Raw genomic sequence first — 13,792 nt, 5'->3', positions numbered from 1 at the left:
AAGAGAGAGAGAGAGAGTGGTGTGTGGTGTGTATGATCATGTTTCCATATAGGTGTTGCCCATAAAACCAATGATAAAAATTTTAACAAGTTGTCAGTTTAAGTGGGCTTCATATAATCTCCATACATAGGTTGAGTGTGTATGTGTGTACTAAATGAATTGAATTAGACTTTGAGAGGATAAGTTGTAAACAACATCCAAGGTCACAGAAATTCATATCAGTTAGAGTAGCATGATAATGAGTGAACGTAATAAAAGAAGATAAATGTAATATAAATAAAAATTCCACGAAAAACACAATGAATAGCCTTATTGGCTGAGACGACTTACTTCCTTTTACTACAATTATATAAATTATTGAATCTAAGATCATTTTATTCATACCAGTGAGAGGACTTGAAGATTGATATCTCAAATTTTAAAACTCCGAACAACCTTACTCTTAAAACTCAAACTTATCCAACTGAAAACTTCTGATTCAAGGTAAAGAAAAAATTTTCTCATCTTAAATCTTGTCATATATATATAATATTTTATCTTTTACTACTTAAAGCTGTGGCCATGCTGGGGCACACTGTCATTATTGAGAACTTCCTCTGATATGTGGCATTTGGTGAATAAGGGAGTTTGATGTCATTGCCCTTATTTGTGCCTCCTGCCAGAAAGGAGGTTCATCCAGGATTCTCAACAGGGAGAGGTCCAGTTTTCTTTTGAAAACACATCCCCTTTGTGTAGGTCCCTCATGCTTTTTGGGAGAATATTAAAAAGCTTTGGCATTTAAAACCCAGGCTGTTGCAGTAATAACTGGTCCTGAATGTGAAAGCAGTGTTGGAATCTTTGGCTCTGTGCAGTGGTGACCCGTTCTGGCGTTTGTGTAGCTTTCAAAGCCAAAATTTGGTACAATCCCTTCCAGGATCTTCCAGATGTATATCACTGCATATCTTCCCCACCTTCACTCTAGGGAGTAAAGTCTTACCTGTTTCAGCCTTCCCCAGTAGTTGAGCAGTTGCAATGAGATGATATTCTTTTAGTAGCTTCACTGGATTGCTTCAAGGTCCACTGTTAATTTTACACTGTGGGGTGACCGTTGTCAGGAGCAGTAGTCCAGGCAGCTGAGGATAAATGTCCTCCAGCGGACCATCATGGTTTCTTTCCCTGGCTCTGAAGGTTCACAGGATCCATCCATCCAGCCATCTGCACTTTGTCGTCATCTTGTTAAAGTGCCTTGGAAAGAGGTATCATCACTCATGTCGATACCCAGATCACACACGTGATTGTAATTCCCCACTAGGTCAGTATACCCTGTATGTTTTCCGTTCAAATTTGGGTGCTGGTAGTGCAGGGCTTGAAATTTTCCAGCATTAAACTGCATATTATTGTCCTCAGACCATCTGTAAATTGCATCCAGCTACTGCTGCAGGCATGCAACATCACTACGGTTTTGCATTTTCTGCAAAAATTTCGTGTCGTCTCCGTAGCTAGCAAGGGTATCAGGGCAGCGGAGAGCATATCTGAGAGGGCCACTATGAAAATCAGTGACCCTAAGACAGTTCCCTGTGGAACACCACTCACTATTTGTGGTACCATTGAGGTGGTACCACTGGCTACAACTGCCTGACTTCTGTCTTTCAGAAAGTCATGTAATCATTCTCCAAGTTTTCCACCTTTGCCAAGATCACATAGTTTGTGGCATATCATATCATGATTAACTTTATCAAAAGCTTTTGCAAAGTATATTACGTCCACATTTGAGTTGTTAAGTAACTGTTTCAGCACCCAGTCATTGTGCTATAGGAGCTGTGTCAGGCAACTCCTACTTGGTCGAAAACCATGCTATCACTCAGCAAGTCACTTTCTTCCAGGAATGACTTTGCTTGTGTGTGAAGTCAGGAGATATGGCCTATAAGTTATGGCACCTGCTCTGCTTCCTCCTTCATGGATTGGCATATTATTCCCTTCTAAAGTTTGCTTGGCAGCTTGCCATTCGCAAGAAAACTCGGAGGAAAATCTGTAGTGGTTTTTTCCTGGGCATATATATGTATATACATTATATATATATAAATATTGATCATAGAACAAACATCAAATTCGAGTCAGCGACTTTATATATAACACCGTAACATTTCATCATATATGAATATTACCATGGCTCTTAACACATAAAATGTATACATATATAAAATACACAGAGGTAAAAAAAAAATATACACGAATAAAAACACAGATATATAGAACAGACTATCAAGAAGGTATATACAATTGGCTAAAAATTCTAAAGCGTGTCTTGCTGCTAAAATCCAATTAAACTAAAATAAAATATCAATCGACTAAACAAAGAATTTGTTGAGATTCTGTTCATCATGATGTTGGGGTCATTGCCAAGATGCGCTTTAACTCGTATCGAACTGCGGCAATGAACTCCTGAAATGGCCATAGGGTGTTTCACTTGATTTTGTGGAACTCTTTTTGCTCCTGGACTCTAACCTACCATGGGTTTTATGAAACAAACTTTTTTCACGTACTCTTTCATTTGAGGGGAGTAAGAAAATTTTTCTTTTTAGTCGATATTTTATTTGGATTTTTAGTAGCATGACACGCTTTAGAATTCTAGTCGATTGTATATACCTTCTTGATAGGCCGTTCTATACACCTGCATTTTTATTCACATATATTTTTTTTACCTTTGATGATTTTATGTCTACTTTTATATGCTTTTTTTTTATATATGTATACTCTGTATGTTTAAGAGCCATGGTATATTTATATCTGATGAAATGTTTGGAGATACGGTGTTTATATTAAAGTCATTGACTCGAATTTGATGTTTATTTTATGATCAATGTTTCTTTATCTCTGTCTCAGTTACATTTGAGCACTTCTTTTTTTGCAGTCCTATAAACCCTTTGTTTCCATAGAAAGGAGACAAAAATTATTTCTTGTCGTATATATATATATATATATATATGTAAAAGGGCACCATTCAAGCGTGATCGTTACCAACATCGCCTCACTGGCACCTGTGCCAATGGCATGTGTAAAAAGATTCGAGCAAGGTCATTGCCAGTACCTATTTCTTTATTACCCATAAGGGGCTAAACATAGAGGGGACAAACAAGGACAGACATAGGTATTAAGTCGATTACATCGACCCCAGTGCGTAACTGGTACTTAATTAATCGACCCCGAAAGGATGAAAGGCAAAGTCGACCTCGGCAGAATTTGAACTCAGAACGTAGCTGTAGACGAAATACCGCTAAGCATTTCGCCCGGCATGCTAACGTTTCTGCCAGCTCGCCGTCATTGCCAGTACCGCCTGACTGACCCCCATGCCAGTAGCACATAAACAGCACCCACTACACTCTCGGAGTGGTTGGCGTTAGGAAGGGCATCCAGCTGTAGAAACTCTGCCAGGTCAAGATTGGAGCCTGGTGCGGTCATCTGGTTCGCTAGCCCTCAGCCAAAATCGTCCAACGCATGCTAGCATGGAAAGCGGACGTTAAACGATGATGATGATGATATACATACTTCTTTACTACCCACAAGGGGATAAACACAGAGGGGACAAACAAGGACAGACTCCAGTGCGTAACTGGTACTTAATTAATCGAACCCTGAAAGGATGAAAGGCAAAGTCGACCTCAGCGGAATTTGAACTCAGAACGTAACGGCAGACGTAGTATGGCTACGCATTTCGCCCTGCGTGCTAACGGTTCCGCCAGCTCGCCGCATACACACACACAGCACACACGCTCGCGCACACACACACACACATATGCACAAAAATGGTTCATACACATGTCTATATACGCACATGCACAAGAAAAAACAGGGCTAGAGGCAAAATACAGGATCTTTTCCTTTTGAACGGCACATGGCAACACAATTTCTAGTTAACTAAACACTTTTAAACTTCGTATACTGGTAGAATGTGTTTATAAAACATCATTTTTTCTTTGCTTTATTGAGAAAATTCTATAGTTTGTAAGATATTTCCTCTTTAAAATCGAGGATTTCGGCAATTTTAACCAATCGCTGGAGTCTATTTGGGGTGAAAACATTCCATGCTGAATGAATATGTCCCTCGTTTAAGAAACAGATTGGGTTTATTTACATTTGCGAAGAAAAAAAGATACCCTTTCCCCCACACCTAACCCTAACCCTAACCCTAACCATAATTCTAAACCTAACCCTAAAATAGATTGAAATGCAGTAAATTGATACTAGGGTTATAATTATGGGTGACATTTTCATTTGACTCCGCTAGAAAAAAATCCCATTTTCCGTAGCGGTGTCGTATGAAATTGTCACCCATGATTATAACCCTAGTATCGATCTATTGCATTTCAATCTATTTTAGGGTTAGGGTTAGAGTTAGGGGTGGGGAAAGGTATCTTTTTTTCTTCGCAAATGTAAATAAACCCAATCTGTTTCGTAAAGGAGGGACATATTCATACAGCACGGAATGTTTTCACCCCAAATGGACTCCAGCGATTGGTTAAAATTGCCGAAATGCTCAATTTTAAAGGGGAAATATCTTACAACATATAGAATTTTCTCAATAAAGCCAAGAAAAAGTGATATTGTGTTGACATGTGCCGTTCAAAAGGAAAAGATCCAAAATACATATAAAAAAATAAGTAATAAAAGTAAAACACGTCTCTATACGCGCGCACACACACACACAAAAAGGTACATACACACATCTATATACGCACATGTATAAGAAAAACGGCTAAAGGCAAAATAGAGGAAAATGTGTAAAAAAGACAAAGACTAAAACACGTCTATATACACACATACTCGCATGCATGTGTGTCCACGTACAAGCTTTTTATCTCTCTATACTTTTTACTTATATTTCTTTATATTTTTATATATATATATCTATATATATTTTTTACATATTTATAGAGATATTGTTTTATAGGTTTATTGCTCATATATTTTTTACAAATATTTTTTCTCTATTCTACCTTCCACCCTGCATTTTCCCTGTGCGTATATAGACGTGTATATGGAATCTTTTGTGTGTGGATGTGTGCATGTGTGCGGACACGGGCGTATATAGACATGTGTGTGCGTGCGTGCATGCGAGCATGTGCGTATATAGGACGTGTTTTACTCATTGCCTTTTTACATATTTTTTTACACATTTTCCTGTATTTTGCCTTTAGCCGTGTTTTTTCTTGTACATGTGTGTATATAGACGTGTGTATGAACCGTTTATTGTGCGCGCATGTGTGTGTGCGTATATAGACGTGCAGGTATGCGTGTATATAGACGGTGTGTTGGACCAAACTATCAAATGCTGTTACACATCCCTGGTCACAATGTGCTTTGCATCATTCAACTTTCAAGCAGGCCAGTGAGTGTTCCCCCTAATCACAACACAAGTCTATTGGAGGGTGACCATTTACAGCTGGTGGACTGCAGCAAAGTGAAATGAGGTGTTTGCTCAGAATACAAGTACTGCTCAGTATGAGAATTGAACCCACAATCTAGCCACTGTGAGTGCAACACCCTAACCACTAGGCCACACGCCTTTACACACACACACATGTATACATATACATAGATGTACATATGTTTGCATATGTACGTATGGTAGTCATTTTTACGTCTGTTTTCCATGCTAGCATGGGTTAGATGAATATGTATTTGATGCCTTTTTTTATTTCTGGATCCCCTTCATGTCCTTAATCCTTACCTGTTGCTCAAGTAGGGGATCTCTTATTCCAATGGTTTATTCGTCAACGGGAGAAATGATAACAATCTAATCACCGAAAGCTAAGAAATTGCCAGAGACAACAAATGTAAATACACACACGCCTTTGTGTGTGTGTGTGTGTGTGTGTGTGTGTGTGTGTGCGCGTGTGTGTGCTTGTGTGTGTGTGCATGTGTGTGTGTGCATGTGTGATTGTGTGTGTGCATGTGTGATTGTGTGTGTGCATGTGTGATTGTGTGTGTGCGTGTGCTTGTGTGTGTGTGTGTGTGCGTGTGTGCATGTGTGTGTGTGACCAATGAGACTGTGATAAGCAGAGCAATGTAGCAAACCAAAAGATGCAACACAATGACTGTTGTTAGGTTTATTAGTGTCGAAGAAACATTCAGCTATAAATAATTGTTGAGAGAAGCTGAAGTTTTTAATATTTATGTCATTTCATGGGAGATTTGAGAAACACAGTCTTCTTTAAATTGCTCTTTACCTCATTTTATAAGTTTTTAAAAACCATCTTACTTTCCTTTTTATTCAAAAGACATGGATGTAAATAAAATTATAAGCAAGATTTGGAATGGGGACTTTGAAGATGTGAAACGATTTATCAAAGAAAATCCTGAAACAGTAAGTTTACTTTATATTGCTTCTTCAATGTTGAATGTTTGTTTATTATTTTATACACAATATTAGATGTTCCTAAATAACCAGATATATTCGTCCATAATATTTCATTTCTTTCTTTACCTCTTTCCTCTAATCCTCATCATTGTCACTTTTTATAAATAATCAACCAGACAATGAGGCATGCCAGAATTGATGGAATGTGAGTGAGAGAGAAACCCATCCTTACACACTGCAATGGAGTATTCTGGCAGGAAATATTCAGTCCAAGAGATGGGGGACAGATGGACTCAATAGATAAATGATGACTTTGTCAAGAAATTCTCTTGCCATACACAGTCAAAGGTTTTACCGATGTCAAGGGCTACAGTATTTCTTTTGCAGAAGTTGTCAAACATAACCAAAACACTGGGGAGTCACGTAGGAATCAGACCTCTGCTTGAACCGGCTTTATGGAACTGTTCTGGGGCTCATTGAATAGAGAAAGATACCCAAAGGGACAAAGATGATGGTTGTTTATGACTTTTTACTTCATAATTGAAATATTGGAAGTTAGAATGACTGGCTGGTAGTCAGCAGATAGGACACTATCAGCAAGAATTATAAGACAGGGCTTCTCTAAGAGAGTAGTGCTACACTTGGGTAGGGTTTGTGGAAAATTTTATAAGGACCAGGGAGCCAAGGCAGCTATGGTCGTACAAATATATAAAACTCAATGTGTAGTTGAGTTTGGATCAGAAACTAAAGTGAAGTGTTGATGCATCAAATGTTCACTCATTGTGGGGTGGTGCTGTGGTAAGTAGTCACCCATGTCAAGACTAGGACCCAAAGGTAAATTAATCTGACCCGTGAGAACATTAAAAATCAGAGATATTGAATCATAGCAAGAAAAGGGGCATTGAAAAACTCTTAGTAAATAAAAAAAGGCCATAATTGAAAAGTTTAAGAAGCACTGGTATAGAACAATCATGGTTAGGGAGTGGTGGGTGGAATGATTCTGTAAAATCTATAGAGATACTCTAGGTAAGAGACCAGAAAATGTGGCTTTTAATTTGGGAGAGAAGACAGCTGACAAATGGTGAAATGCAGAAAAAATATCCTTTAATTTCTTGATGACCATCATACGTGTATTTCAATGGTGGGTGAATGTCTGCCAGTTTAGTGAGGGTAGGTGTTTTCCTCAAGGTGAAGTCGATAGTGTTTTTTTGTACAGGTGTAATACAGTTGTGTATGAACCACTCACACCTTCTTACATATTGTATGGCTACAAACTAATGTAAGCCCTGACACTGCTGCTGCCTCATTTAGGCTCAAAATTCTGATCCCTACTTTCAGAATATTTCTTATATTCTCCATTGTTTCTTTTCATTTGTGTCTCCTCCTTTTCATAGTTGCACATATTTAGCTGTGGTTGGTGTCGTTCCAAAGTTGTCGCAGATATCTAATCACAAATAATTACTTTGTAATAGATTCAGTGATTAGCGTAAAAGGATTTTCAATCTTTTCCTTGAGCTTATGCATGAACTGAACAGTCTTTCTAAGCTTTTTTCGCCCTGATTTACCTGTGCTCTACAGTCAATAGAATAAGGGACAGTTCTCTAAAACCTTTCTTGTAGATTTGCTTTCATTCTTTTCCAAGTAGATCTCATGTGGCTGTTTCACCAGACATATGACATCTGAAGATCCATGCTTCATTTCAAACATCCTGTTCTTCTCTCACCATCATTTAAATCTCCTTCATCATTATAGCATTAAATGAAAGTGCTACTATGCCAGGCATCAGTGATAACACAGTATAGAATTTCATGAGCTTTTCCAGGGAATATAAAACTAAAACCCTGTCTGACATATTTAGAATCTACACAATTATTTCTGAGGTTTTTCACCCTTTATAGCTCTTCACCTGTCCAATACTTTATACACCATCTTATGGTCTAATCTCTGCGGTGGTTAGTGTAGATGGTTTCTCTTATTTACCTGTGTGTCTCCTATCAGATCAAGTTTGAAATCTTGTCAGTGTTCTCTTCAATTCAAAATTGATATCACAAATACCAGTAATAAACTGGAAGATTGTCTCAACTGATTTTTTTGGCCTTCACTCAGACAAAAGTGAGGTTGTAACTAAAGACAGACATTTCATGTTTCATAAGAAAGACTCTTCATCTACCATGAAACGGTATTTGTACTGGTTTCCCTCGATATGCTCTGTCCACTTCTATGAAAGGACAGGAAGCACAAATCATGTCAAGAAAGACACCAATGGTCGCCTAAAGTGCATATCATAGTATAACACAGAATATAAACTCATAAAGACTTAAAAGGGAGCAGTAAAAGAACCACAAAAAGGAAAGGGTGCATAGGAACCTCAGATGTGTTGTTTCTGAATTACAGAAAGTGTGGTGTTTTTGAGGATACAGCTAACAACCAATGTAGATAGTTTATTCCATGCCTTGACAATTCTGAGCATAAAAAATATTGTTTCTGATATCATGGAACTGGGATGGGTGTTTTTTTTTTTACTTTATAGCATGTCTCAGAGTGGTAAAGATATTAAATTCCAGAAGTGATCAAAGTTGTTATTGAAAGATGAGGGATAATCTTGTGGGATTCTATCAAGTGAGTTGCTCGAAATAAAAACTTTTGTGTGTTGATGCATGGAAAGCCAATACTTTTAAGGAATAATAAGTGATTGAGAGAGGCTATTGTGTGGTTGTACATCTGGGACAGCTTCCAGTTGTTCGGTATTTTGGATAAAATGAGCATACCAGATGGAGATGTAACCTATACATGCATACATATCAGTATAGACGAGTGTGATTAAGGATTGGCGAACCAGATGGCTGCACCAGGCTCCAATCTTGATTAATATAGAATGAGGATACATGTATATATATATATATCACACACACACACATATATACACAAATACATATTTACAAATATATAATTAGACACACACATACTTGTGTGTGTGCACGCTTATATATGTGTGTGTGTGTGTGTATATATATATATATACATACACACACACACATACATATGTATGATGGGTCTCTTTCATTTTCTGTCAGGCTCACTCACAAAGCTTTGGTCATCCCGGGGCTATAAAAGAAGACACTCAAGTGCCACACAGTGAGATTGAACCAAGAACCATGTGGTTGGAAAGCAAACTCCTTACCACACAGCCACGCCTGTGTCTGCAAGGTCTCCTGACTCATCTAGGAGGAGTGTAACTCTAAATAAGGGCAAAATCTGGCTGAGAAAACCCCTGCAACATGATGTGTGTGTGTGTGTGTGTGTGTGTGTGAGTATGTGTGTGTGCATGCATTTGTGTGTGTGTGTTTATCTTTATTTCTCTTTCGTATTCCTTTTTTTCACTCTTGCATCTTCTTTACTCTCTCTCCCTCTCTCCCTTTTCTCTCTCCCTTTTCTCTCTCTCTCTCTTCTTTAATATATTTCACATGTCTTCTCTTTCTTCTCTTCAGGTCAACAGGAAAAATTCAAAAGGTGTTACGGTTCTCATGGCTGCCTGTGAACAAGGCAATAAAGAGTTAATAACCTTATTGACAGAATCTGGCGCTGATCTCAACATCGGCAACGAAAAGAACCAGACAGCATTGCATTATGCTGTGGAGAAGTAAGGCTTGAATTAACTAAAATCTTCAGATCTGCTTTTGTTTCAAAATTTCTTGCAATTCCAGACAAATTGAATATCCAAAGATACCATAATAGTGACAGTGTGACACGATAACAACATGATAGTAGTAACCAAATAACATTTTCTCATTTTCTCCATGTATCCTCTCATTGAATCACAAAAAAATCTTTTTCATCATTTCTTGTCATAACAGATTCTTTTTGTTTTGGAGATATTCTTTGAGATCCAGCAGTTCTTAAGATTGACGCTGTGTGATTCAGTGTCCTCTCTTGATATTGATTTGGAGAAATCGATCAATTTTTCTCCAAAGAAAATGTTATTTGAGATCTAAAACAGAAGAAAAAGATCCTATAGCTTGTTATGGCAGTAAATAATATGTAAATAGATTGAAATGCAATAGATCGATACTAGGGTTATAATTATGGGTGACATTTTCATTTGACACTGCTCGAAAAAATTCCCATTTTTCCGTAGCGGTGTCGTATGAAATCGTCACCCATAATCATAACCCTAGTATCCATCTATTGCATTTATATTTTAGATTAGGGTTAGAGTTAGGGTGAGTCAGGGTTAGGGTTGGGGGTGGGGGAAGGGTATCTTTTTACTTCGCAAATGTAAATAAACCAATCTGTTTCTTAAACGAGGACATATTCATACAGCACGGAATGTTTTCACTCCAAATAGACTCCAGCGATTGGTTAAAATTGCCGAATGCTTGAAATTAAAGTGGAAATATCTTACAACATATAGAATTTTCTCAATAAAGCCAAGAAAAAATGATGTTTATAAACACATTCTACCAGTATACGAAGTAAAAGTGTTTAGTTAACTAGAAATTGTGTTTGACATGTGCCGTTCAAAAGGAAAGATCCGTTGTTGTTTTTTGAGATTGATGAGAATCTGCCTTCGATCAGTTGGCTCTAATTGTCAGACATTCTCTCTTTCACAAAACGATTTTCCTTCATATATAGTTATATAATCTGTGATGATCTCTCTAATATGTGTGTATATTCTGCTAAATGCAGTATTTGGTAGACATGAGAAGAAGCTATACATTGTGGGATGTATAAACTAAAACTCAAGATGGTCTTGCTGGGTCAAAAATATGTATACATTATACCTTCACCTATTAATATATGTATAACACACACATTTGTTTGCTGTATATTACGATTACATTCATGAATATACACATTTCAGTTGCTCATATGTCTTTCTCTCTCTCTCTCTCTCTCTCTCTCTTCTCTCTCTCTCTCTAATATATATATATATATATATATATAATATATATATATATATATCCATATAGGATCTTTTCATTTTGAAGGCCAGATTTTCCTAGTTAACTAAACAATTTGAAACTTCGTATACTGGTAGAATGTGTCAAAAGAAAACATTATTGTAACAAAATTGAAAACAAAATTGTAATTCGTAACTAAACGTAGTTTAATTTAAGAATTTTAACCAATGAAATCGCAGCATTCGAGATCAAATTATTTACCTCTTCTTCTGTCTTCTACATGTGCTAGAAATAACAGCTATATCTCTTAAATCGATTAATTTCGTCGCCCAATAAAAATATTAACGATATTTTTTGAATATTTTCTTTATTTTTTTTTACAAAAAGACTTCTCCCTGGTTTGAATGGCCAGAAACAAACAAAAACAAAACAATAATATGCCTAAATCGGTCTCGAGTTTGCGCGTGGAGTGTGAGTCGTATTGTAAAAATTGCGAAATATTTTTTCATAAAATGATGCCCCCAGCTTGTCGGAAGCTGTGATATAAATTGGGGAAAAATCCTCGACACCAGTGCGTAATTGGTACTTATTTTTATCGACCCCGAAACGATGAAACATTGACCCACCCCCTTCTGGTTTATTTACCTTTTGTGCAAATTTGTTGCGGCAAGGGGCAAGACACGAACGTGTAATGTATGCTTGTGTGCGTATGTGTGTGTATGTATATGTCCGTTTGTATGTGTGTGTATACTTATATATTAATTACTATGTGCTTGTGCAAATGTATATGCATGTGGCTGAGAGAGAGAGAGAGAGTGTGTGTGTGTGTCGTTTGTATGTGTGTGTACGCTTATATATTAACTAGCAGTATCGCCCGGCGTTGCTCAGGTTGTAAGGGAAATAACTATATAAGCATTTTTAGAGAGTTATAGCCAAAAAATAGCAAAAAATGCATTAAAAATTGAAAAAAAATTAAGGTAATTTTTTTTAAAAATCGTTGACACATCGTAGATATTTTTAGAGAGTTACTTCCCCTATATAAAAGCGAAAAAATGCATTAAAAAGGAAAAATATGATGGTAAATTTTTTTAAAATCGTAGACTCATCGTAGACGCGCGCTAATACCCAGAAGGACTCGATATGAATCACGACTATAAGATACCCGCTTTTGGTTAAACTGCACCGCAAAATGTGGGAGTAGTTAGGAATCTAAATCGTAAGAGACAGACACACAACTTCACTCTTATATAAAGATGCTTTTTTTTTTCAGTCATAGAGTTAGATTTATGAAGGTCTTCAGTAGAAAAAATCTTCGAATTCTGACTCGCTGCTTGATATAATGAAATTCGTATCCATTTTTGTCAGAATTACAAATTTTGAAAACACAATAGGAACAAATTTCGGAAAAAAATCTCCCTAATTCACGGAATTAAAATTACGCTTCGATTTTTGTACATACAAAACTGTAGTTGAAGTGTTTACGAAGTATAATAAGTGTTTTCACGAATGTACTAAAGAGATTTGCTCTGATATTCTCATTTAAATATGAATAGTTAAATTCGGGCGGTTTGGTAACGAAAGGGTTAAACGGATGCATACATTTATTAATCTCTTATTATAATAACTATATATAAGTGTCGTCTGTTTATACACAAACACTGTTTCATACTGCAATTATATACATATATCTATATATAATATATAATAAAATATATACAGAGTAAAATAAAAACCAATTTACCTTTTCTGTATTGTTATAGCAATTCCACCGTTGTGTGTGTCTTTGCAAATGTGTTGGAATGATAAGTGAGTTGTGTTTTGGCGCCTTTTTTACTAATTTTGTATGTAGTTGTTTGAAACGTTTGTGTTTCCACTCTCATATATGTATGTGTATGTGTGTGTGTGAGGAATGACACACACACACTCACGCACGCACACATGTACATCAATGCTTCGGAGTGATATGTTAAAATATTGAGTTTTCTCGAATTTTGTCTTAATTGGTGGTAAAATTGAAAGAAATTTTTTATGGCATCAACCCACTGAAGTACTCTGAAAAATCATGGGTACACTCTAATTGAAGAAATTGTGTGAGGAGTAAATCGCGTATGTATTTATTTGTTTCTGTTGGTGTTTTTTTATTTTTTGAGTAGTGGTTTAAATACTTTCAGTTTAGTCTTCCTCAAATCACTCAATCGCTATTACTTTCATTTTATTCGTTGCACACTGTGTGTGTGGTTGTCGTTGTGGTGTAAACCACATTAAGAAAAGCATTTGACATACACACCAGAATGTGAGTTTTCTGTAAATTTTGCTTAATTGGAGTTTAATTTTAAAAACTGGACCTGGCATGACGCGATGCATTCTATTCTTAAAAATGCTAGGTAAATTGTAATTGAAGAAATCCTATATTGTAGATTTCTATAAGTTACAAAGGGAGGCAGATAAAATCTGCCTTTTATAATAAGAGATTACTATGTGCTTGTGCAAATGTATATGCATGTGTTTGAGAGAGAGAGAGAGTGTGTGTGTGTGTGTGTCGTTTGTATGTGTG

At 36.6% G+C, this 13,792-nt stretch overlaps 1 protein-coding gene across 1 annotated transcript; it reads left to right on the top strand.

Annotated features, from left to right (window-relative positions):
* Nucleotides 1–348: 348 nt before the first annotated feature.
* LOC115230488 (acyl-CoA-binding domain-containing protein 6-like) lies at nucleotides 349–10,105 on the top strand. The gene is made up of 3 exons (XM_029800653.2): nucleotides 349–483; nucleotides 6,258–6,343; nucleotides 9,826–10,105. Exons 2-3 carry the CDS (start codon nucleotides 6,260–6,262, stop codon nucleotides 9,979–9,981), a joined length of 240 nt encoding a protein of 79 aa, XP_029656513.1. The 5' UTR covers nucleotides 349–483; nucleotides 6,258–6,259; the 3' UTR covers nucleotides 9,982–10,105.
* The last annotated feature ends 3,687 nt before the right edge of the window (nucleotides 10,106–13,792 follow it).

Source organism: Octopus sinensis, unplaced genomic scaffold, assembly GCF_006345805.1.
Source record: "Octopus sinensis unplaced genomic scaffold, ASM634580v1 Contig15636_ERROPOS46385, whole genome shotgun sequence".
NCBI classification, from domain to species: domain Eukaryota; kingdom Metazoa; phylum Mollusca; class Cephalopoda; order Octopoda; family Octopodidae; genus Octopus; species Octopus sinensis.
This window is presented reverse-complemented; position numbering and strand designations above follow the sequence as displayed.